Source organism: Pongo abelii, chromosome 4 (genome assembly GCF_028885655.2).
Source record: "Pongo abelii isolate AG06213 chromosome 4, NHGRI_mPonAbe1-v2.0_pri, whole genome shotgun sequence".
Taxonomy (NCBI): domain Eukaryota; kingdom Metazoa; phylum Chordata; class Mammalia; order Primates; family Hominidae; genus Pongo; species Pongo abelii.
Window position 1 is genome coordinate 166,222,465 of NC_071989.2, and position 22,558 is coordinate 166,245,022.

General features: G+C 44.6%; 1 protein-coding gene across 3 annotated transcripts in view; it reads right to left on the reverse strand.

Moving 5' to 3' along the window:
• Positions 1–22,558, reverse strand: part of ADAM19 (ADAM metallopeptidase domain 19) — a 98,137-nt gene that overhangs the window by 54,245 nt on the left and 21,334 nt on the right. For all 3 annotated transcript variants that reach the window (XM_054556142.2, XM_002816129.6, XM_024247680.3), the window contains exon 4: positions 6,121–6,199. In XM_054556142.2, the coding sequence (XP_054412117.1) occupies positions 6,121–6,199 (79 nt within the window). The remainder of the gene's footprint in view (positions 1–6,120; positions 6,200–22,558) is intronic.

Consider the following 22,558-nt stretch of genomic DNA (forward strand, 5'->3'; position numbering starts at 1 on the left):
GGAGTATGGCCCTGACAACATCTTGAGTTTGGACTTCTAGACTCCAGGACTGTGAGAAAGTAAAATTCTACTGTTTTAAACCTTTAAGTTTATGGTGCTTTGTTACAGTAGCCCTAGGAAATGAACACTCCCTACTCTTCCACAGCTCAAGATGCTCTTTCACACGAATCCCTCCACACCTGGATCGTACTTGATTTGGTACCCGTGCCCGTGAGGTCTGCTGCGGCTCTCCAGCCACTGTGTCTCATGGCTGTCAGAATTCCTCCATCACTACAAACAGCTGTGAGCACTGCTCTGTGCCAGGCCCGGGGCCAGCCCCTGGAGACACCACAGCCAGCAAACAGAGTCACAGCTTCAGCCTCCATGGGGCTTATGGTCTTGTGAGAGGCAGTCATTAATGAGAAATCCAAACAGATATAATTACAAACCAAAAGAATGGGCTTGAAATAAACATCTCAGGTGCTGGCCGATTGTTTTATGTCAGGTAACCATAGAATTTAGGAAGCAAATACGCACTGTTGAGCATGCTAAAGTGCTAAACCAGACAGAAGGGGGCGAAATCAGGACTGTGTCCAACGAATCAGGGGTAACAACAAGAGACACATTCCCAGAGGCTTCCTCCCAAATAAGTCAAGAGAGATGCACTGGTCAGAACAGAGAGAAGGTAAAACCCGCAGGGTAGAGCCAAGTTCTGGAAAGATCTCAAAAGGGATGGATGCAAACCACACAGTTGCAGACACGGAAGCTTTCTCTTTTACCCCATCTCTAGGACCATGCTGCTTGCAGTTGCTTCTTTGTACCCACCAGACAGGGATGTGACCCAATAATCAGCTACCCCGTGTGTCTGTATTCTCTGGCTCCACCTCCCTCTCTGCTCTAAGCCTGAGTATAGACGAATAATTAAATTTAAACATTTTGGCATAGCCAGGCATATTAAAATCCAAGCATACGCAGTTCCACAACCTCTCTCTGACCTTCAGTGTCTTTAGCCTCTATACCCCAGAGTGGCGGTGAGAATATTGTATATAAAGGAGCTAGTAGAGTACCTGGCCCAGAGTGGCAGGCAATAAACATCGGCAACCAAATAATCATGAAATTCTCCTTTATCAAAGAATATGGCCTCAAGGCACCTGGAAGCCCATCAAGAGGCTGAATCCAAAGCCCTAGCTGTGCCAATGCTCCATCCTAACCAGCCAGCCATGCAGCCAGATCAAAGGATATAGGCCAAGCTGACACTCAACATGGCCTCGTTCTCCAGACCACAGGTGCCCTTTCATCTGCATATGATCCATCGGCCAGCGATGTGGCTCCTCTGCCCATTCAAGCTCCTACAGTCAGGAGGAGGGACAGAGCCAACCCCTGTCTTTGCATCAAACTCTTCTGGACTTTAAACAAATCAGATGCCACCCTTGAGAGGAGCACAAAGGAAAGCCACTGTGCTGTGATTATGAAAGAAGGTGTGGCAAGCAAAACCCTCCTCCTGGCCAGGATTCCAACTGCTTTCAAATGCCAGCCTGTCATGTGGCTTCTCAACCTATCCCTGGGATCTGGGATTTGGAGGCCCCTCATGAAGCACGCAAGTCCTGAACCTGGTCCTTAGAACTCAACAGGGGAGCCACAAACCCCGTAGCACAGGATTATTCATGGGGAGAAGAGGGGCCGGGCCTGTGTGGAGTAAATGGGGCTCAGAGAAGTTGGAATGACAGAGAATCAAGGAGTTCAGAAACGTGTATCAGCTACAGTTTCAAAACGCTGGTTAACAGAAAGAACTGAGGCCAGGCGCCGTGGCTCACGCCCGTAATCCCAGCACTTTGGGAGGTCAAGGTGGGCGAATCATGAGGTCAAGAGATCTAGACCATCCTGGCCAACACGGTAAAACCCTGTCTTTACTAAAAATACAAAAAATTAGCTGGGCATGGTGGTGCACTCCTGTCCGTCCCAGCTACTCAGAGGCTGAGGCAGGAGAATTGCTTGAACCCAGGAGGCGGAGGTTGCAGTGAGCCGAGATGGCACCACTGCACTCCAGCCTGGTGACCGAGCGAGAGTCTGTCTCCAAAAAAAGAAAAAAGAAAAAAGAAAGAACTGAAACCCAGGGATGGCTGTGAAGAATCCCTGCACCTCTTCCTATCTTTGAATGGATGCTAAGAGTGTTCACAGCCCTAGTTCTCTCGAAAATAGAGCACCTGGCTTCTGTAGCATGCTTTATAATTTACAGAGCTTTCATATACACTATCTCTTGTGATGATGACACCTACAACTTACTATTATTAACAGTAAGAGGTCGGGTGGGGTGGCTCACACCTGTAACCCCAGCACTTTGGGAGGCTGAGGCAGGCAAATCACTTGAGGCCAGGAGTTTGAGACCAGCTTAGCCAATGTGGTGAAACGCCATTTCTACTAAAAATACAAAAATTAGCCACGTGTGATGGTGGGCACTTGTAATCCCAGATACTCGGAAGGCTGAGGCATGAGAACTGCTTGAATCCGGGGGGCAGAGGTTGCATTGAGTCAAGATCACGTCACTGCACTCCAGTGTGGGCAACAGAGTGAGACTGTGTCTCAAAACAAACAAACAAACAAAACAATAAGAGCTAACATCTAACCAGGCATGGCGGCTCATGCCTGTAATACCAATGCTTTGGGAGGCCAAGGCGAGAGGATCACTTGAAGCCAGGAGTTTGAGGCTGCAGTGAGCTATGATCATGTCACTGCACTCCAGCCTGGGGGACAGAGTGAGGCTCTGTGTCTAAAATAAAAGAGCTAACATCTACCCCGCTCTTACTGCTTGATGAACAACTTAGACAGATTTTTTCCTTTTGATTCTGACCACAATCTTAGGAGGCAGATATTATCACTGCCATGTTTTAAAGGGGGGAAATTGAAAGAGAGGTGTTAAGTCATTCACAAGGTGACACAGGAAAGTGGATACTGGAACCCCAGCAGCCTGGCCCCAAGCTCCATCCTCTGCCTCTCCCAGCAGTAGCAAAGGAGGAACTTGGCTTGTCAGAGCTCTTTTACCCCCACCTTCTCTAGCAACAAAGGAGACAAGTTCTAGCCTAAGCCTTGCCACTTACTGGTTATCTGAACTTGGGCAAGTTGCTTTTCCCCTTCTCCTCTCAATTTCCTCATCTGTAAAGTGTGGGGTTGGAAGAGATGCTTATGAATTCCCATAAAAATCAGTGATTCATCTCACCCTTCCACAGCCCTGCGAGTCAGACATCAGCATATCCAATTTACAAATGAGAAAACTCAACACTAGGGTGGTCAAGGGGATTGTTTAAGGTCACATAACTAGTTAAAGCCAAGATAACAACCCTGGCTGCGGATTGCAAACCCTGTCATCCTTTCTGTTGGAACACATTCACAGACCCATTCCCCCAACCGCCTGACCTAGATGCAGGCTGTCGCCTAAAGGCCTGGCTGATGAGTCTTGATAAGGTTCCCAGAACTCCAGCTACCCCAGGCCAAGTTTGGTAGCAGAGTGCAGTCTCCAACATTCGGGTCAAGGGCAGCTGAGTAGTTTATTCCATTCCCATTTTTCATTGAGCTCTCAGCTCCCAAATGAGAAGTCCGACTGAGAACCCCATGGGCCTGGGTGGGAGCTTTGCAAGAGTCTAGTAGCAGGGGATGTAAGCAAACAATGAGTTGTCCACCCCAAGGTTCAGCTAGGATGTGCTTCAGTCAACAAGACCTTCTGGAAGGAGGGGATTCTGGGAGAGGGGGAGTTCTCTTCCAATCCTCTCTTTCTGAAAGGCCCTTACAACATCTCTGCCTAATGCACAAGCTGAGAGCACAAAGAACAAGTCAAGGATCAGTCATGAAGTCATTGCATTCCTCAGCTTCTCAGCCTGATGGGGCCACCCCGAGGGGGCTTTCATAGCAGGAAGCGTGAGCTCATGGCAAATTTGTGGACTGAGACTCATTCTTGAGCTGTGGGTACAGAAGTGGCAGGATCCAAACTCAGAGGAGAGTGTTTGAAGCAGGCTGTCATGGCTAACGGCTTTCTAGGCATGCCTGTTCCCCCATCCCACCCCTGCCCCTGGAGGCAGAGAACAGAGGTCTCAAGAAGAGAGGAAAAGTTTTGACCAAGGGGCATTGAAGAATATGAAGTCACAGCTGGACAGCCTCCCTGGGGATGAGAAGACACAGTCCAACTTTGCTGCAGGCACTGGCCACACTACCAACTCCTTCCCCATCCAAGAAAGTCTTGGTGAAGAAGGCAGCACTGGTCTTCACATTCAGCCACATAACACAGCCTCTGAGCTACCCAGTTACTATGCTCCAGGTCTCTTGGATCTATCAAAAACTGTGGCCGGGCACAGTGGCTCACGCCTGTAATCTCAGCACTTTGGGAGGCTGAGGCGGGCGGATCACCTGAGGTCAGAAGTTTGAGACCAGCTTGGCCAACATGGTGAAACCCCGTCTCTACTAAAAATACAAAATTACCTGGGCGTAGTGGATCATGCCTATAATCCCAGCACTTTGGGAGGCCAAGGTGGGCAGATCACCTGAGGTCAGGAGTTCGAGAATAGCTTGGCCAACATGGTGAAACCCTGTCTCTACTAAAAATACAAAAATTAGCCAAGTGTGGTGATGCACACCTGTAATCCCAGCTACTGGGGAGGCTGAGACAGGAGAATCGCTTGAACCCAAGAGGCGGAGGTTGCAGTGAGCCAAGATCACGCCACTACACTCCAGCCTGGGTTACAGAGTGAAACTCTGTCACACACACACACACACACACAAATTACCTGTCCTGTGTCCCTTTCCTCATCCAGGGGTAATCTGGTGGGTTACAGCCTGGGTTACAGAGTGAAACTCTGACACACACACACACACACACACACACAAATTACCTGTCCTGTGTCCCTTTCCTCATCCAGGGGTAATCTGGTGAACTAATCTGAGCTGTTAATGACTGATAGTGGTCAGTGTTATCTTGCTGGACACTTGCACTCCAGCAGGGATATTTTAAAGAATGGGCCTGGTAGAATACTCAGGTTCCATGAGAAGCTGCTGGAGGAGTCCTGATGCAGACGGACCTCTCCTGCTGTTCTCCACACCACAACTCCCAGTCTGTATGCCTCAGTAGTCCATTATGTCCTGCCCCAAAGGCAAAGGCCACTGCTGCTCCTGCCAGCATGGGTCTTCTCTTCTTCACCCCCATCTCACCAGCCCAGACTTTGAGAATGGTCATTCGAATCCAGGGTTTCTCAACTTGGGGACTACGGATATTTGGAGCTGGATAATTCTGTTGTGGGGGAGTGGTCAGTCTGTCCTATGCATTATAGAACATAGATGTCAGTAGATCCTCCCTGCCAGTCACGGCAATCAAAACTGCCTCCAAACATTTCAGGTGTCCCCTGGGGTTGGAGGAACGCCATTGGTTCTCCTGGTTGAGAATCAAAGTTCTGAGCCTACAAATTCCAATAGGCATCCCTGTAAGAAGAGCTAGGCACCATGAAATGTGTATCATTCACTACCTTAAATGTCTACCAGCGGAGTGTGGCAAAGCAAACTGACATGTAACCATCCGAAAGACCATTTTCTAAATGAAAGATCTTTGACATTGTGTAAACATCCCTACTCAAAAACAACTTTGAGGGAAAAAATGTCCAATATGGATACAGAAGCAACATAAGAAAATATTCATAACTTAAAAATCTCATTAAAATAGCAGACTACAAAATGTATATGCACAGTGATTACAACTCTGTAAATGTTATACATCCATTTAAAAAGGACTGATCAAACATCTAATTGGATGAGACGACAGGATTATGAGTAAGTCATTCCTTTTACTAAAACTTTTGTTAATATGTGGGTAATTAACATAAAGCAAAGAACATGTATGTTTCACAATAATTTGCATCAATTGTAATCAGATGCAATTACCCTAAAATAGTCTGTTTCTTTAGCCATTTTAGTCAGCAAAGGAGGAGGAGCACCTATGAAACATCAAATACATGTTTTGCTTCTCTTGTTTGCTCCCTTGGTCTTCACTTGGGGGAAACACTCCATTCAGAGGAGGGACCAACTCCATCTGGTATCTCCTGAGGTCCTAGGAGTGGGGCTGGGAGAGGACAGCTGCTGGATAGACATTTGTTGACCTGAACTCACCTCCGATTTCCGTGTGATGGTTTGAGGGTTACCACTTGAAGTATAATGGGTTTCTGTGTAGGAAGGAGCAAAAAGTTGCCTGCAAAAAATAAAAAGAGACATTTATATCATAAGTGGATGAACTCCACCCTCCTAGCAACAACAACCAGTGATTTTAACTGAACCAGGCAGGACTATCCCAAGCATCTCCATACAAAAGAAACTAGGCAGCCACAAGGGGCTAAGGAACAAAAAGGAAAACCAGAAGTTTGTTATTAATTTTATATTTAATGTAAATTAAATATAATTTATCATCACTATGGGAACATCACTCCAACTAGATGGAATTGACAGAACTAAAGCAATGATCTTAATATTTGTCTGGGTCGTGGGAAAACAGACATGCAAACACATGCAAAATTTCCCAGGGCCTATGAACCCTATTGTGTACCTTGGTTGATTTTTCCAGCACTGGATCTACCAATTTTTAGTATCAGCAGACCAATTTTTCTTTAAGGGAATACCTCTTCCCTGATGCATATTTTGGTGAGATTGTCAATCAAGGTGTCCTACTTGGCCCTGGCCAAGGGGTGACCTGTGTTTCAAGCGAAGCCAGTGGAGTGATACTGCCAGGTCTGAACAGACGGAAGCAACGCATCTGTTCTTCTGTTCCTGCTAAAAGGGTTCCCTAAGCTTCCGTTGCCTGCCCTTTCGGACACTTAGTGGTTCAGATTTCCTGAGACCTGGTAATTCTATGTTACTCTTCCAATAAATTCCTTTTTTTCTTTTCTAAACTTGGACATTGGTTTCTCTCACCACAGACCCCTTGAAGTACAGGTTAAGAATCCCCTCACCAAAGGCCAGGCAACTTCAAAAAGTGTTCTTAGAATTTTCTCTGAAAATTGAAAGAAAAATATAAGAGTCAAATGGATGTTTCAACTATTAATAGTTCAGCCACATTAAAGGCAGAACTGATCTACACAAAGTCAAAGTCGGCCAGGTGCGGTGGCTCACACCTGAATCCCAGCACTTTGGGAGGCTGAGGTGGGCGGATCACCTGAGGTCAAGAGTTTAAGACCAGCCTGGCTAACATGGTGAAACCCCGTCTCTACTAAAAATACAAAAATTAGCTGGGCATGGTGGCGAGTGCCTGTAATCCCAGCTACTCGGGAGGCTGAGGCAGGAGAATCGCTTGAGCCTAGAAGGCAGAGGTTGCAGTGAGCCAAGATCGTGCCATTGCACTCCAGCCTAGGTGACAAGAGCGAAACTGTCTCAAAAAAGAGACAAAAAAAAAGGAAAAAGAAAAGTCAAGGTCAAGGAGCAAGAAAAGTTTCTAAAGGAAGGCACCATTAGAAATTGGAATCTGACAAAAAGAGGATGATGTGGCTCTATATGTACTAATATGGGAAGATGTCTAAAATGGAGTTAGACAGGAATAGTAAAGTTCTGAAGAGTATGTATTTTAAAAGTCCATTTCATTAAAAATCAAATACTGCACACTCTAAAGCAGGCATCAAAAACAACTAGAGGCCAGGTGTGGTGGCTCATGCCTGTAATCCCAGCACATTGAGAGGCTGAGGCAGGCGGATTGCCTGAGGTCAGGAGTTCAAGACCAGCCTGGTCAACATGGTGAAACCCCGTCTCTACTAAAAATACAAAAATTAGCCAGGTGTGGTGGCAGGTGCCTAGCTGGGAGGCTGAGGCAAGAGAACTGCTTGAACCTGGGGGGCGGAGGTTGCAGCGAGCCGAGATCACGTCATTGCACTCCAGCCTAGGTGACAAGAGGGAGACTCTGTCTCAAAAAAAAAAAAAAAAAGAGGGAGAGAGAAACAAATGCCCTTTGTTGATGGTGATTATCTCAGGGGTTGCAGAAGATGTTTACAATATAAGTTGCATATTTCTGAAGTTGACTTTTGAATTAACTGTCAGAGAGGTGTTTTGAAAACTGAAATTTTAATTTAAAACTGCTCTTAAAAAGAAGAAAATGTAGGCTGAGGCCAGCACAGAAAGCCAAAGGAATCTGCAGGGATAACGCAGGTTTTGAAAGAGGTGACATTTCCCAGCAAGAGAGGGTCATCGCATCGCAGAGGGTCTCTAGAATTCCTCTAGAGTCACTTCCAGCTCTAAGTTCTGGGATCGCTCAGATTTCCCTCCATCCCCAGTGTGTGGTCAGAAGGCAAATGCCACAACAATTGTCTCGTGTACTATGTCAAGGCCTTCAACTTCTCGCCTTGAGCAAGAAGAAAAGAAGCCCAACAGGAAAATGTAAAAACAAAGCAAAGCACAAACCCCAGCTTTGTGAAGAGAAATTCTCACTCACATGGAAACCTTGGGTCAGTGGCTAACTTGCCAGAATCTGTCTCCCAGTCCTTTGTCTTTCTCCTTAGCATCTAACTAGCCCAAGATTTGAGGGAGGAGTCACCCATTTGCCTGAGGGAGAAAAGCTGTAAGCCTCATGAGGGCAGAGGCCAAGCAGTTTTGCTCACTGGTTTATGTCAGTGCTTAACATTTGTTCAATAAAAAACCACTTAACTGGTTACTGAATGAATGGATGGATAGAATGAGTAGTTCAGTGTACTAGGAGCTTAGAGCATGGTCTGGACACTGGAAAACTGAAGTTTTGATTCCAGCTCTGACATTCACTGCCTCTATGGCTGTGAACAAGTAAATGTGCGTCTCTGAAACTTTGTTTCCTCTTACACAAAAAAGAGGATGATATACTCATTTGATAGGGCTGTGATGAGGATCAAATGACATAATAAATGTAGCAGGCTTAATGCCATGCCTGGCACAAAGTGGAGCTCGGTAAAAGTTAGTGATAATCATTATTGCTTTCAACAGGGATTATGACAGAAGAACCCAGAAAGTTTCTCTCTCTAACTTTCCCCAGCCATGAACTCTCCAATACATCACTTAAGAGAGGTAAATCGCAATGTGCTCATTCCTGCAGCCCATTTCCTGGGTTTGCTTTCACAGACTGTGCCATGTACAGCTGGTCAGGAGCTCAGAGTTTAATGGTTCATTCCAGGTGCCAGTGGGGAAGTGTGAATTTTCCCACAGAAAATGCACTCCTGGTAAAAATATTCTCAGCCTCTTCTGAGACTTAGCAAGGGGGGAAAAATCATTCATCCAGTGACATTCCCCCATCATCACAGGACTCTCCAACCCTCAGCACTGAAAGGAACCCTAGAAATCATATAGTCAAGCCCCAATTACACTGTGAGCTCCCCAAAAACAGGGACCCTGTGTCTTTGAAGCCTTCTCCCCGGCCCCCGGCACCTAGCAGGCAGGCAGTACATGTGCATTCTGTGAATGAGTGAATAAACTCGCAAACGAATGAATGAACCTTTTGTCTCGTGTAGGAATCTGCCAAATGGCCATTCACCACTGGACACCTCCAGGGAGAGGCTACTCCTGAGACTACCCACTCCTTTTCTGACCACATACAGTAGTTAAATGTTTTACTCCGGATTAAAAACTACCCCTCTGTCACTGGCACCCACAGGCCTTCATTCTGGCCTCTGAATCTACATAAAACAATCCACTTTCATTTTCCACCTAATCACCCTTTCTGAAGCAGCAGTATCAGCATCATCTAGAAACTAGTTAAAAACGCAAATTGTCGGGCTCCACCCAGACTCATGAATCAGATAGAAACTCTAGGGTTAGGGCCAGCCATCTGTTTGAACAACTCTGCAGCTCCCCCAAGCTAGGTCCATATACGCCCATGTGTCCAGGTGCTGCTCTCAGAACCAAAGGACGCGCTATCCCACAGAGAGGAGGGCACACGGCCACTGAGCAGCCCAGCCCAGCCCAGCCCAGCCCAGCCCAGCCCAGCTGCCCCATTCTCTGACCACATCTTGTTCTCATCTCCTCCCTGACAAGGGGCTGGCTCAGCAGACCGGCAGGAAGCCGTCTCTCACCATTGGATTGCATTAGGATTTTCAGGAAACGACTTGTGAGTGATGTGCATCCAGGAAGAGAAAGGACTGTGCAAGATTTCCCATTCCGCCCACTCCTTTTTTCTAGCTTTAACAGAAAAGCAATTTCTGTTCTACCCTGCTGCCTCCTGCTCTGTCTGCTCTGTGCTCAGGAGCCCACGGACAGGCAGAAATCAGTAGGACACTCTGCCATGTCTCGGCACCATCATAACAGTAGCCAGCACTAGAGTTGAGCAAAATCTGGGTCATTTAGATTCCAAAGTCCCTGAGCAAAACCTGCATCTTCAGACTCCCACCTAGGAAAATAAGCTACCCCCAAATACCGGACATAAAACATTAGGTCACTCTCTAGGGAAGAAGAACTGGAACCTGTACAAGCAGCCAGGCCCTGAAAGTACACTGCAGCCTGAAAACAGCTCAGACCCGTCTTTCCTAAGGCTCAAAAGCTTCAAACTCAGGACAATTCCTTTAAGCTCTATTTATCGTCAGACAAATTTCAAATGCCTCTCTATGCTAAACCACCCTCTAGAGAGGAAGGAGCAGTGACACTAAAATGAATTTGCAAAACATCTTCTGGGAGCTCAAACCTTCTTCCTCCTGCTTCAGATAAGCAAACCAGTGTAGATAAAGTGATAACAATTTCCAAATTACCTTGAAAAACACCCTCTGCAGACGAGCTCAGCATAGGCGAGCATCACTCTGCTCATCTCAGTAGCAAGTTTTGCTGACACCTCCTTTCTCTGGGTCTTTCTCTATCTAATTCTTCCAAGAGTCTCCAGGCATTTATACCCTGATGATGCCTTGGGAGGTCCTGCTTTTCTGGTCTCTCTTATTTCACCCAGAGGGTCTTCATCCTGCCTGTGTTGTAATAATGTCCTCACCATCCAACTTAGCCCAACAACTGCACAACACCTGGAAAGACTGTTCAAAAATACACAATCCCCTCCCTTTTCTAGGGAAGGATTAAGAAATCTGTATTTTTAATAGTTTTTTTTTTCAGGTAATTTATGTTTTCGGGTTCTGGGAATTATTCTACTCCATTTGAGCAATTTTGACATTTTTAATTCTTTTTTTCATTTCTAGCCTCCTAATCACCTTCCAAAAATCTAAAGATGGTGCTAGCCCAGCATAGAGGGAAAGCCGGAATGCTTCAGTTTAAGCAGCAGCCGCACTAGGCAACTGCCCTTCCAAAGCCTGGAAATAAAGGAAAAGATGACTATGGTTCCTCTCAATGTCACACAAGCGTACAGCCAGGGCTGGCCGCAATGGCTCATGCCTGTAATCCCAGGACTTTGGGAGGCCGAGGCAGGTGGATCACACGAGGCCAGAGTTCCAGACCAGCCTGGCCAACAGGGCGAAAGCCCGTCTCTACAAAAAAAAATAGCCGGGTGTGGTGGCACGCACCTGTAATCCCAGCTACTCAGGAGGCTGAGGCAGGAGAATCGCTTGAACTCGGGAGGCGGAAGTTGCAGTAAGCTGACATTGCACCACCACACTCCAGCCTAAGTGACAGAGCCAGATTCTGTCTCAAAACATTAAATTAAAAAACACTAAGGGAGCACAGCCAAGCCTTAGACTCTCAGATGCCTGTCTACGGTTCTCTGGACTTTATGGGAAGAATGTGGCTTTGAAAGATGTACTATTTACAATTAATTAGGGCAGCCCTTGTTCCACTCTGTAAAATCAGATGTTAACTTGTAAAAACTTAATAAGATACAACAGAAATGCAAATATTTCCATCTAGTAGAAAAGATAACCCCAAAGGTTATGATTTTACAGCCCCTAGGATATTAACTAGTTTTGTATCTAATTTAGCAATCTTATCTCAGCATTCCTTTTTTCACTATTAAATACACACACACACCCACACAAATACGTCTTAGTTTCCCTTATCCAATTTTAAACCAGTTTTATCATCTTGCTGGTTAGCCCATTAATTAGATAAATAAAACTTCGAGAAGTGCTCACTATGTATTTGTATAAAAATTGTTTTCACGTGAGCCACATAAACCCCCTCCATTTTCTAGACTGCAAAATGAACAGACTAATAATCACCATCAGTATCACAGCGATGCTGAGGATCAAATGAGAAAATACATTCAAATTCTAGCTCTTATAAGTCGTGTGAATTCAGACTGGTCAGTAACTTCTCCGTGCCTATGGTTTCTCATCATAAAATGAGGAGAATGACAAAATCTACTTCATAGTGCTCCTGTAAGACGTTAGAATAGTGCCTGGCATATAGGAAGATCATATGAACAAATGTGAAAGAATTATTTGTAAAGTAGAAAGTATTTGTGCTTTACAGATATTGCTATCATTTTCTCCAGCACTAGCTCTACATGTGGCAAAATCTTGATCATTGTTAAATCTAGGTAATGGGCGTCTGGCGTTTATAATACTAGTCTCTCTCCTTTTGGGTTTGTAAATTTTGACAATATTTTTTAACTGGCTAGGTGATATGGTGCAAGTCACAAACTACTCAGCCTCAGTTTCCCTTTCTATCAAACAGAAATGGCAATGCCCAGGACAGACAGGTACTGGAAAGTGTCTCTGAAAAGTAGAGTGCTATTCTAATGTCATGGCCTGCACTAGTCTAGATTTGGGACAAAATAAATTCAGTGAGTACTGTTTTGTTTTCTAAGATGCTGAAAGAAAAGCAGGGAAGAGACAGCCAGAGCTGCTTCAGAACCAAGATTTCTGCATCAGTACTCATTCCACCTCTGACTCCAAAGGAATGGAAACAAACCAACGTGCCAAAGGCATAGCCCCAAAGCCAAATAAGGGACTGATGAGTCCAGGGGGCTGCAAGCAGACACATTCCTTTATGAGGGAACAGAAAGGCAAAGGAAGGGGGAACTTTGGAGGTTGCTCCTAGAGTAAAAAATTGGGACCTCCTCCTATCCCAGGGACTCCCTTGAATAAGCACCATCGTTGCCAGAGGACCAGCTTTGGAAGCAACACTCCGAAGGCAAAAATGGCGCCATCCAGAAGCCTGGCAAAAGGCCAACGCTACTCAGTATGTTTTCTTTAACTTCCTATTAAGGAAGTTTCCAAACAATGCGTTAAGTCAACACTCCCTTTCACCAACCACTTCCCATGACATCTTCTCCCAGTCCCCACAAGACCTGGCACCCTTCCGACCAGTTTCTGGTCCTGTGTTTTGCTTTTACATTATATACCAAAGGATGTTTGGATGAGCACCACTGACTCCTTTGGCCAGCAGGGTCTTTACTTAATCCTCTTCAGGCCTCCCTCATGGCTGCCTCTATGAAGATGGGTAACCTCTCTGCACAAATAGAGCTGACTTCTTGAGATCAGACAACTTAACTGGCAGGGACCTGAGGGGCCCTCAAAATGGCTCACCCAAGAAGAGTTCACAAATTTGTTTTCCAGTGTCCCGAATAGCCCATTATGTGTATTTGTTGGAATTAGATAAGAACAGTTCGGGGAAATGAGGTGCTACCTTTACTATTTCTGAGAAAAATCTAAAAGCGAAAATGGTGAGTAGGAGCAACTTCTCTAGCAACCAGTTTTTGGTAAATAACCACAGTGTTTATCAGATTAGCCGATACCACAGAAAACCTGAAGGGAAAGACGAATGTAAGAGGGTATGAGGAAACAGCCACATCATAAAGAAAAACGGTGTGGATAAGACACAGGGGAAATGAAGAGAAGGACCCTCTGAGATCACTGGAGCTGTGAGAATGTGCTTAGAAAAAAGGGAATAAGTGGACCACTCCCTGAAACTAACAAACAAACATAAAACAGGTAGGTGAGGACCACAAACCAGCCTGCTAAATGTAGGTGCTTAGCCCTTTTTAGGCTCTGATTAAATATCCCAGTAACTTTCATAAACTTGCCCAATGTTTCTTAGCATTCTAAGACACAGACCACACCCAAAGCATAAGTCAAGGATGTCAGAACTTGGAAAGCCCTCCTAGATCATAGTGGATACCTACTGTCGGAGCCTGCCCAGCATCCATGCCACCTTCTCGAGATAACAGTGTCCCTATTTGCATCTAAAGAAATACTCCCCTCTCGTTGCATTGCTGACTAGGGCACCTGGAGTTGGTCAAGGTCCCTGCCCTTGCCTGGCCAAATGAATGCTTCATGATACGCCTGGACAGTCAGATCTCATCTCGGAATTTCAAGATGATAGTACATGAAGGGACCGTCTATTCATTCTGGGATCTCAACCTTTCCAGACCTTAGTTTTTCAATTTCTCCCTCATTCTATGCGTTGCCCCATATCCTTTCCAAAAAGATTGCTTAGGAGAAGCGAGGGTTAGTGTGTAAGTTACAGAGTCTACCGCAATGAAACATTATTTATATACCACCCTCTCTGCCCAACCCTGACCTCCATTTTTACATATGAAGAATCTGAAAAAAAGCAAAAGCAACTTGCCCAGCATCACACAGTTTTTGTTTCTAAACCCATCATCTCAATAAACTAGAGTAAGCTTAAATGTCAGTGGTAGACAAGCCAAGAGTTGGGCCATCCAGACACACCCAGAAGGCAGAGAGAAAGGCTATTCATGCAATCTCATGAATAACTGCATATTAAGGGGTGTAATGTGGTACAAACTGCAGGCCACCTGGCATCGGGAGGCCAGAGTTTCTCACAGCTTGATTTCATCACTATTTGCTGGGGGTCCTTGGACAAGATGCAGCACCTTTCCTGAGCATCAGGCCCTGCAAGCCCTGCATCTGCAAGTCCACTTGCACATTCCACAAACATTTATGGAGGTCTGTGATATGCAGGCACTATGCTAGGGGATGGGGCTTCAGCAGCCGATGAGGCAGGCCTAGGTTTCCTGCACCTCTCCTGGCTTGGCACCTGCAGCTCCCAAGTGCTTGGCAAATGCTGACACCATGCAGAGGGCAGGTGTCACTGTCTGGTCCCCAGAAGGCACTGTTTCATAGCTCATCTTCCTTCCTGGAACAGCTGCAAACCAGTGTGGTAACCAATTTCTAGTTTCTCCTAACAAGCTGTCTACACAGTTATGGAGAAGGGATGTGTATGTGCACGCACACGTGTGTGCATGCGTGTGAGTGTGTTGCGAGCAGAGAGCAAGGCCAGTCTAGGGATCAGGAATTAAGGATACTCACTCAACATGGCTGCCCTCCTTCTCCAAACCCATATTCCTATCACCATATCCCTGAGAGGCCAGTTTGACCTTTGCATTCTTACCCAAGCCCCAAATCTAGCATCAGTGAGTCAAGAGATAAAAAGCTTCTAGAATACAAAGAGCCTGACATTCTTCCCAACACTTAGATCACCCTTTTCCCCAGCACTCCAGTCTCCCTCCAAAGGAGTGCCTTTCCATGACTTGCCCTTCCCTTCCCCAGAAGGAGGGCCTTGGAAAAAGAAACCATGCTTGATATAATGCAGCCATTATAGCTCCTTGGCCCTTCTGGCCCTCTCCCCAGGGAGACTGATGCAAGAGGAGAAAATTTGGAGACTGCCAGTTTTCTGCAAGGAGGAAAGGGGGGAAGTGAGACACATGGGAGCCATGGAAGAGGCTGGAAAAGAGCCACAAGTACAGAAGTCATAAAGACCCCATTTCTCCTTCAACCGGCTGAGGAAAGTCCGGCCCAGCTCCACCTACTCAATGATATCATTGTTTTCAACAAAAGCCGGTTTCAGAAACCCTAGAGAGGTCTCCGATGAAGCCTCAGCTGCTGGAATGGGCAGAGGTCTCACCAGTTCCTAAGAGACCAAGTGCTTAGAATTTTAGATAAGGAGGAAAAAACAGAGAAAACCAGGAAAGGCAAAGATTTTGCTTCTGCTGGGCCTGTCAGCATTATGGAAAGAGTACAGGACGCTGCTTTTCACATAGGTTTTATTATTGCATCCCCACGATGATCCTGCCAAGTTGGTGACTAGGAATTATTACCTAGTCTAATTAGTCTATTGAGTCTAATTACCTATCTAATGAGAAAACTAAAGATCCAAGGAAAGAGGTGGCTTGTCCAAGGTCCCACCACAAGCTAAGGAAAACTCCGGGGACAGACACCACCATTGCTGTGGTTTGAATGTGTCCCCCCAAAAGCCTGTGTTGGAAACTTAATCCCCAGTGCAACAGTGTTGGAAGGTAGGCCTGATGAGGAGTGATTAGGCCATGAGGGCTCCACCCTAATGAATGGATTAATGCTGTATAAAAGGGCTTGAGGCTGCAAGTTTGCTCTCTTGCTCTTTTATTCATGTGCTATCTTGCCCTTCTGCCTTTCACCATGGGGTAGCATAGCAAGAATGCCCTCACCAGATGCTGGTACCTTGATGTTGGACTTCCCAGCTGGCAGAACTGTGAGAAACAGATTTCTTTTCTTTATAAGTGACCCAGTCTCCAGGATTCTGTTTTGCCAATGCAAAATGAATTAAGACAACTATCCTGCTACTTATTCAAGCTAGAAATTTTGGACTGTTCCTTGAAACCACCCTCTCCCTCAGCCCACATGCAACCCATTTCCCAGTTTCCATGATTCCACCCTATAAATATCTCTGGAATCTATCCTCTTCTCTTTATATCAGCTACCTTTTCCCTAAATTAGTCCTTCTCAAATGCGTTTTGGATGCTGTCACTCTGTGACTTTTAAAATATTCTTCATCCGTTTCCCATTGCCCTAGAGATAAAAGCCCAAACTTTTTAAGGTGCCTACAAGGCCCTTTAAGGACTCACCTCTGCCTGCCTCACCAATTTCTTCTCTCATCATTTCCTTCCTCCTGCTCTCTGTTCTAACTATAGAGAACTTTTCATTTTCAATGTCATTCTTGCCTTTGGGCCTTTGATCCTGTGATTTGTGCTGCTTGGCACATACTCCCTATGGTATGAGCCACCTCTGTCACACTCTCCACCACCACCACACTCCCCCTTTTCTTTACTTCCTCCTATCAGACTTCCCGTGCCCCCAATCCAGGGGAAGTTCCCCTTCCCCATGTGCCTACAGTACCCTCTACTTCCTCCCTCCTAGCAGGTCCCACGTTATTCTGTAACTGTTTAATTATCTGTCCCCTCTACTAAGTTCTAAGCCCCATGATGGCAGAGACTATTTTGATCACCATTGATTCTCCCGCGAATAACCAGGACCTATCCCAGTGCCTGCCACATAGTTGGCACTCACAATATTTGTTTAATGAAGGAAGAGAAGAAAGGAATGACATAAATTAGGAATTCTCAATGAGTAGTCCAGAGCTCAAGCCCAGTACACTGGGGAGAGACTTGCCAGAAAAGCCAGGGATTCTCTGACTCAATACCTGCCCCAGTTGAGTTTGTGCAAGACCTAGCAACTTGCCCCATAGTATCCAGAAGACTATTCACTTAGTTTATTCAAGGGGTCAGCCAAAGGTCTGTGTATGTCACTGAGTTCTAAATAAAGAAAAAGCAAACCTTAATTGCTCAAAATCAAAAACATCTCCTGGGTGAAATGTAAATGTAGTTTCATTTTCAGGCCAGAATCTGTCCAGGGGCCACATTGTCAGCCTCCTCTCATTTTTCTCCAGCATAGTCATGCTCCATTGCCCAAGCACAAAGGGTAAAGAGTAGGAAACACCCTCCAATTTCCAGAGAGCCTAGATGAAGAGTTTAATCCATCCTCGGAGCTGGGAGAAAAGAGAAGGCTGAAAGGGCCTCTCCCAAATCCAAATGTATATCCATAAATCCTTCTGCATCCCACCCACCAGCCTTGCATCTCAGGAGGCTTCCCCATCTACAGAAGTTGTGAAGAAGCCATCAATGCCTTGTGCTCAGCCCCTTCCAATCCATGGGCTCCATCCACCAAGTACACCTCCATCCTCTTGGCTCAGCCCAAATTGTTCTTCAGTGGGGAGGGGTGGGAGGAAAGCTGCTTCTCTTCCAAGGTGTAGAAATACAGCCTAGCTTTTAAGTGCACTTCAAGTATGTTTCCTAGAAGTAGCTCACCTACTTCCCTGACCACATGGGTCTACCTGAGCCAAGAGAATGCAACTCAAAGTCAAAAATGGGAGAATTAAAATATTGAGCTCTATGCCACTCAAATCCTCTGGTAGCCCACCAGTGGAAGAAAAAGTAACCCGTTCCTCAACCTCAACATATCATTCTTCTGAATTCAAATGATTTGGCTAGTTAGGGATACTAAATTCCCAAAAGATTAGTAGCACTACAGTTTTACGTTCCCTTTGATCCAGACCAAACATTTACACATTATTTTCTCAGTCTGAATTCCTTTCTCATTCTCCATTCATCTCATCTCCCTCCCTCATCAAAAGCCTCCCCTCATTCTGCAAGACAATATTCCAAGTAACCCTCATTAGGGAAGGCTCCCCTCTTCCCCAGTAACAAATTCCCATTCCTCTTGCCTTCGCAGTTCTTTACTTTCAATTCTATCATGTAAATTTGTAATCTGTCTTAGATTATTCTGTTTGCATGTTGTTTTCTCTCCCACAGAGTCTAAACTGCCAGAAGGTAAGAATATCCTGTTTTCATGCCTAATCTCTACAGCACCTAGCACAGGACTCTACATAGAGGTGTTCAATCAGTATCCCCTGAAATCAAACTTGTAGAATGGAGAAAAATTAGCTCCAGCTTAAAAGGCAGATCTATCAACTAATGAATGGATTAACAAAATGTGGTATATCTATATAATGTAATACCATATAGCAATAAGAAGAAAGACTGATACATACTGCAACATGAATAAACCTCAAAAACTTTACCCGAAGTGAAAGTAGCCAGTCAAAAAGACCACATATTGTATAATCCCATTTACATGAAACATCCAGAATAAGTAAATCTAGAGACATCAGATTGCCAGCTTCATAGGACTGACGTGGGGTTGGGGAGAACGAAGAATAACTGTACTCGTTTTCTAGGACTACTGTAACAAAGTGTCACAAACCAAGTGGCTTAAAAATCGGAAGTTTATGTCACACAGTTCTTGAGGCTAAAAGTCCAAGATCAAGCTATCATCCTCTCTCTGCAGGTGCAAGGAAAGGGCTTATCCCAGGCCTCTCTCCCAGCTTCTGAGTTCCTTCGCCTGTGGTGGCATAACTCTAATCTTCACAAGGCATTCTCCCAGAGTGTGTGTCTGTTTCCAAACCTCCCTCTTCTAAAAGGACACCACTCATGCTGGATTAGAGACCTGCCATACTCCAGTATGATCTCATCTTAACTAAATACATCCACAACTCAATTTCCAAATAAGGTCACTTTGAGGTACTGGGGATAAGGACTTCAACATATGAGTTTGGGGGGACACCATTCAACTCATAACACTGCTGATGTTTTCCTTTTGGAGTGGTGAAAATGTTATAAAATCAGATTATGGCGATGGCTGCATGACTTTGTAAATATACTAAAACAGATGAAATTGTATACCTTAAATGAGTGAACTATATGGTATGTAAGTTATATCTCAGTAAAACTGTTTGGAAAAAAAAAAGACAAGAGAGCTTGGGTTTAAAGAGTCTGCCCAAGCTCAATAATCAACTCAATGGTGTGTTTGGGAAAACAGGATCTCTCAACAAGGGTAGTGAGATACAAACTTGCAGAGAAGCCAAGGGCAACTTGCCTTTATATATCCACGTTACATGTAAATTCTCTTTGACTCAGTTGGGTATACAGTGATTCATAACATCATTCTCTCTACTCGGCACGTTTGATAATTTTTCATCATAAGAAACTGTAAGAGTTAATCATGCATACACATAGAATATAATATCACACAGCCACGAAAATGATATGATAGTCTCTTCAATAAATGATGGGAAAACCATATGCAGAAGAATAAAACTAGACCCCTATCTCTCATTGTATACAAAAATCAAATCAAAACGGATTAAAGACTTAAATCTAAGACCTCAGGCCAGGCACAGTGGTTCATGCCTGTAATCCCAGCACTTTGGGAAGCCGAGGCAGGCGAATCACCTGAGGTCAGGAGTTTCAGACCAGCCCGGCCAACATGGTGAAATCCTGTCTCTACTAAAAATAAATTAATTAGCCGGCGTGGTGGTGCATGCCCGTAATCCCAGCTACTCAGGAGGCTGAAACAGGAGAATCAATTGAACCAAGAAGGCAGAGGCTGCAATGAGCTGAGATTGCGCCATTGCACTCCAGCCTAAGCAACGGAGCATGATTCTGTCCCCCCAGCCCCCCCCAAAAAAAAAAAAAAAAAAAAGACCAAAAAAACTAAGACCTCAAACCATTTAACTGCTACAAGAAAACATTGGGGAAAATCTCCAGGACATTGGTCTGGACAAAATTTCTTGAGCAATACCCCACAAGCACAGGCAACCAAAGAAAAAAATGGACAAATGGGATCACAACAAGTTAAAAAGCTTCTGAACAGCAAAGGATACAATCAACAAAGTGAAGAGACAACCCAAACAATGGGAGAAAATATTTGCAAACTACCCATCTGACAAGGGCTTAATAACAAGACTATATAAGGAGTTCACACAACTCTATAAGAAAAAAAACCTAATAATCCAATCAAAAGATGGGCAAAAGCTTTGAATAGACATTTCTCAAAAGAAGGCATAAAAATGGCAAACAAGCATATGAAAAGGTGCTCAACATCACTGATCTCCAGAGAAATGCAAATCAAAACTACAACGAGCTGGGTGCCATGACTCATGCCTGTAATCCCAGCACTTTGGGGTGGATCACTTGAGACCAGGAGTTTGAGACCAGCCTGGTCAACATGGCAAAACCTCATCTCTACTAAAAATACAAAATACAAAAAAATTAACCAGGTGTGGTGGCGTGCACCTGTAGTCCCAGATACTCAAGAGACTGAGGCACGAGAATCGCTTGAACCCAGAAGGCGGAGGTTGCAGTGAGCCAAGATCGCACCACTGCACTCCAGCCTGGGGAACAGATCAAGACTCTGTCTCAAAAAACAAAACAAACCAAAACAAAAAAAACTACAATGAGAGATCATCTCACCCAGTTGAAAGATAGGCAATAATAAATGCTGGTGAGGATGTGGAGAAAAGGGAACCCTTGTGTACGTTGTTGGTGGGAATATAAATTAGTACAACCACTATATCATGCTACCATATGATCCAGCAATCCCACTGCTGGGTATAGACCCAAAAGAAAGGAAATCAGTGGGCCAGGCGCGGTGGCTCATGCCTGTAATCCTAGCACTCTGGGAGGCCGAGGCGGGTGGATTGCCTGAGCTTATGAGTTCGAGACCAGCCTGGGCAACAGGAGTTTGAGACCAGCCTGGGCAACAAGGTGAAACCCTGTCTCTACTAAAAATACAAAGAGTTAGCTGGGCATGGTGGTGTGTGCCTGTAGTCCCAGCTACTTGGGAGGCTGAGACAGGAGAATTGCATGAACCTGGAAGGCGGAGGTTGCAGTGAGCCGAGATTGAGCCATTGCATTCCAGCCTGGGTGACAGAGCAGGACTCTACTCAAAAAAGGAAATCAGTATACTGAAGACATATCTACGCTCCTGTGTTTGTTGCAGCAGAGTTTACAATAGCCAAGATTTGGAAGCAACCTAAGTCTCTATCTGGGATGAATGGATAAAGAAAATGTGGTACATATACACAATGGAGTACTATTCTGCCATAAAAAAGAATGAGCTCCAGTCATTTGCAACAACATGGATGGAACTGGAGATCATTATGTTAAGTGAAATAAGCCAGGTACAGACAGAAAGACCAACATCCCATGTTCTCACTTATTTGTAAGATCTAAAAATCAAAATAATTGAACTCCTGGGCAGAGAGTAGAAGGATGGTTACCAGAGGCTGGGAATGGTGTAGTGGGGAGATGCAGATAGTTAATGGGTACAAAAAAGAATAGAAAAAATGAATAAGACCTATTATTTGATAGCACGACAAGGTGACTACAATCAATAATGATTTAACAGTACATTTTAAAATAAAGAGTATAATTGGACTGTTTGCAATGGAACAGATAAATGCCTGATGGAATGGATACCCTTTTCTTCATGATGTGCTTATTTCACATTGCATGTCTGTATCAAAACATCTCTTGTACCCCATAAATATATACACTTACTATGTATGTACTCACAAAAATTAAAAATTAAAAAAGGAAAAGATAAAATTACTGAGATTTGTTTTATGGGCTAAAAAGTAAGTAAAAATAAAACTTCTAATTAATTTTTTTAAATATGATAAAGGTACATGGAGACATATTTCTAATATACTCATGATGTGAAATGGTACATTCAACCTTTGGGGAGGTATCTGTTGTTGTATAAATGCAAAATGGTACATTCAGCCTTTGGGGAGGTATTTGTGGAGTAAGAGGTACAACTTGTCAAAATTTAAAAGCGTTTTAATTGTGTACTCCATAGGATCCTGTAACTCTATATCTAGGTATCAGTCCTACAGAAATACTTGCAAATGTGCTTAAAGATTATGTACAATCCTATTGCTAGGATTATTTGTAATAACAAGAAATCAGAAACCTAACTGTCAGTTAATAAGGAAATTAATAAATTTTGATCCATCCATTCAGTGGAATCCTATGTCACCATTAAAAAGAACGAAACAGGTC